Source organism: Nuphar pumila, chromosome 10 (genome assembly GCF_984573655.1).
Source record: "Nuphar pumila chromosome 10, dmNupPumi1.hap1.1, whole genome shotgun sequence".
Lineage (NCBI taxonomy): Eukaryota > Viridiplantae > Streptophyta > Magnoliopsida > Nymphaeales > Nymphaeaceae > Nuphar > Nuphar pumila.
This window is the reverse complement of record NC_143258.1, coordinates 101,528,171-101,532,327: the sequence shown is the minus strand read 5'-3', so window position 1 is coordinate 101,532,327 and position 4,157 is coordinate 101,528,171. Positions and strand designations below refer to the sequence as shown.

General features: G+C 41.5%; 1 protein-coding gene across 1 annotated transcript; it reads left to right on the top strand.

Annotated features, from left to right (window-relative positions):
- Positions 1 to 2,203: 2,203 nt before the first annotated feature.
- On the top strand, positions 2,204 to 3,892 carry LOC149827632 (cation/calcium exchanger 1-like). The gene has a single exon (XM_090018544.1). The coding sequence runs from the start codon at positions 2,204 to 2,206 to the stop codon at positions 3,890 to 3,892; it is 1,689 nt and encodes a 562-aa protein (XP_089874670.1).
- Positions 3,893 to 4,157: the final 265 nt, after the last annotated feature.

Here is a 4,157-nt window from a genome sequence, read left to right as displayed (position 1 = left end):
GTTTCAATGTCCTTCTCACATAGGTAACATTTTTGTTTTGATTTTTACTCGGAGAAACCGCTCCAGGCGTAGAGACTGACCCTGCTGGCTCAGCCAACCGTACTTAAGGTCTCTGTTCATGTCATCCTAAAACTCCAAGGGGATCCAAGGAAGATGCCAAGCTTGGGCTTACGAATACAGGAATGCATTAAGGCACCCATTATTATTCTTGAAAACACGTGTGTGTGTGTGGTGGGTGGGTGGGTGGGGGGGGATTTGTGAATTATCTGACGTTAAAATAGTTTCGATGTCATTGATGAACCTAACTACTGTGGTCATTGTCATCAGAAGTGAATGGAGATGCCTCCAATAGAACGGTTAGAATCAATGGAGAATGACTGTACTGTCCTCTAAAAATGGTGTTCTCACAAAAACTTACAAATATGTCAAAACTCTTCTTCATGTACAAAATTATTAATTCTCGACTTATTTAAAATAATTTTACCCTTTGCAAATATGCTATAAAACTTGGTGATGTTCATGCAAATATGTTACGAAAATCCGAATATAGTTGCACGGACCTCCTAACTTTCGTATAAATATGTTGTAAACCTCCGAATATGGTTAAAATCATTCAAAAAATTCACAATATGTTTGTATAAGTGTTTCACATACATATGTTGTGAACCTTCAAATATAATTAAAATCACCTAAAAAATTTGCAACATATTTGCGTGAAACTCTTCAAGTTCATACAAATATATTGCCAACCTTAGAAAGTGGTTAAAATCACTTAGAAGCATAATATCTGTGCAAGCCTTCTAATATGTTGTAAACCTCTAAATATGATTATAATTGTCAAGAAAATTCAACATATTTACGTGGACCTCCTCACATTCACTTAAATATGTTGTGAACCTTTAAATATGATAAAAATGACTTAGAAGATTCATAATATATATGTGTGAACATTCTTATTCTTACGTTTGCATGAATGTGTTACAAACCTTCAAAAGATAAAACTTGCTAGAATATGATAAGAAAATCATTGAGAAGGCTGCATGATAGTTGCACAACACATAATTAAGGTTCTCTCCAGAGACAAAGAGAATCATAAAAAAAAATACAAGTATTTAAATTTATATAAAACTACGTGACTATAAACTTTCAGAGGTTCGTAAGATATTTCATGCGTTTGCAACATATTTGTGTGAATGTAAAGAGGTTTGTATAAATATGTATTTAATTAGTTTACTTTTATCGATTATTGAAAAATGTTAAAAAAGCCATGATTCATAGTTTCATGCATCAAGTATTCTTTCTTCTTAAAAAAAAAAAAATAGAAAAACAGTTTGGCAGAGAGAGAGAGAGAGACCATTTTACCTTTTCCCTAATCCAATTGAACCTAAAAGTCATCAACAAAATATTCTGAAAAGCAATCAAGCCTACAAGACCTTTCAGTTTCAAAACATTATAACACCAAAAATAAAATGCAAAGAAAAACCCTTACCATTGGTATGGTTTTCGAATCAATCTCACGGCCTCGAGAAGGATCTGTTACCACCGAAGAGAGCTGATGAGAAAACATTGTACTTTTGGGGGAAGGGAACGGGAAGAGGATGCAGGGGAGGGAAGAAAGAAGGGAGGTCAATCCTCACAGTGTCGGGAGAGGAGAAGATCAGGTAGGGCCTGGAAAGGGGTCCACGGAGAAGCAGGCGGGAGTGGACATGACTTTAGATTATTTTTTGTTTTGAGCATTTGAATGGTGTCGCCGTTAATGGCATCCTGCCTTGCGTTTGTGATCAGTGGGTGGCGTCTGTCGAACGATGATGATTCGTTACATCAAACGGTTGTAATCTTCATATGATGGTAGCCCTCATATATCGTATGAGGGATCAGTTTCCCACATTAACTCATATAAGGTCATTGTTGTCATTCGTGAAACTCCACTGCTCACCCCTTCCTCTCACTAAGAAACAAACAAGAACGCCCCCATTTGGACCTCATGAGACCATGGACGAGTTGTCACTATCAACATACAGCTCATTCATCACCTTGTAGCTCGTTTTCCTCTTATAAATAAGACCAATTCCTAGAACCCCCTTCAACAAACTTTACTAATTTCCAATAATCTCTCTCTCTCTCTCTCTCTCTCATGGAAGACCTATCTAGAGAGACCCATCTCTGATCTCTCTCTTTCTCTCTCTCTGAAATATAATATTGGATGGCCAATCCGTTCTCTATCTACCATGGGAGAAAGACCCAGATTGTCTTAAACATTTCCTTCCTAACTCTCTTGACCCTTTACCTCTCAATCCATCTCTCACCTCCTGCCTTTCCATTCCTCAAGCAATCCCCACCGTCAGATGATAACCAAGAGCGATCCTGCACGTTCATCCATGAGTACAAGGATCACACCACCAAGTGCTCTTACGTCAAGTCCCATAAGGAATGCAATTCCGAAGGTTACATTGACTACCTTGTTGTCTTCTATTGTTACTATGGTAAATACCCCGTTTTGGGGTACAACCTCTTCACCGTATGGCTGGTCATCTTGTTCTATCTGTTGGGCAACACTGCATCAGAGTACTTCTGCACTTCCCTAAAGGACTTGTCTGCCCTGCTAGGACTCTCCCCTACAATTGCAGGGGTGACCCTCCTTTCACTTGGCAATGGTGCACCTGATGTGTTCTCTAGCATAGTGGCTTTTGTGGGCACAGGAGGTGGTGATGTCGGACTTAACAGCGTGCTCGGTGGCGCCTTCTTCGTCTCGTCTGGCGTCGCCGGGATCGTGTCAATCTCCGTCAGCTCGAGTGGCATCTCGATCGACAGATCTAGCTTCATTAGAGATGTATGTTTCTTCTTACTGACCCTTGTTACTCTCCTAGTAATTCTCATTATGGGAAAGATCAACCTTTGGGGTGCACTAGGCTTTACCTTGATCTATGCCATATATGTTTTTGTGGTGTATTTGTCACATTACCTTGACAGCAAACGCAAGGAGATGTTCCATTTTGATGAAGAAAATGGTGATCTAAAAGCACCCCTTTTAGTCCCTGCTGATAAGAAGCCACCACTAGTGGCAACTGCCAGCAGTCAGGAACTTAGCTGCTTTGGCAGGTCTAAACCGGTTGCGGTCATGGTTGCCACAGCTCTTCTAATTCCCTTGTCACTGCCAAGATGGCTCACAATTCCTGTTGTAAATGAAGAAAGATGGTCCAAGCCGCTTGCGGTTTTCTCAGCTGTTTTGTCGCCGGTTTTTTTATCGGTGATATGGGACTCTCAAGGAGGCGAGGAATTGCTGCCTATTTACGGCATCGGGTGCACTACAGGTGTCATATTGGGACTGGCTGCCTTGTTCTTGACCGAGGCCTCACATCCACCGTCACGTTTTCGTATACCTTGGCTAGTAGGTGGCTTTTGCATGAGTATCGCGTGGACGTACCTAATAGCAGAGGAGTTGGTTGCACTCTTGGTTGCACTGGGGAAGGTCATTGGGATAAGCCCTACAATTCTAGGGCTCACAGTGCTTGCGTGGGGGAATTCAATTGGTGATCTCATTGCCAACGTGGCTCTCGCAGTTAACGGTGGGGCCGACGGGGCCCAGACTGCCATGTCTGGCTGCCATGCTGGGCCCATGTTCAATACATTGGTAGGGCTGGGTGTGCCCTTTGTGATCACATCTTGGTCAAGCTATCCGGACTCATTTTTTGTACCACAAGACCCTACTCTCTATGTCACATTGGCGTTTCTTGCCAGCGGGGTGATTTGGGCACTCGTCATATTGCCTAGGAGGGGGATGAAGTTGGATAAGTTTGTGGGTTGTGGGCTTTTGGCAATTTATTTGTGCTTTCTCTCTCTAAAACTTTGTCAAGCGCTTGGTGTTCAATTTCACCATGGTGGCCACGAATGAAGAAAATTTTATGTAGGAAAACAGTTGCATTTTTTATTCTTGTACATATACAGGACTAGTATAGTGTGTGCTAATGCATGTATAATAAGCATGTTAACATGCAGTTCACACTGAGAGAGAGAGAGAGGTGCCAGTGTAGTTGATGATCTCACGACTTCCACAGGTAGAGGTGTCAAAAGGAGAACCAATCCTTGGCCGTTGAACTTTTTTTGAACGATGGAAAGTGGACATTGTTTGCAAACTTGTTGCAAGCATAGTTTTTGTT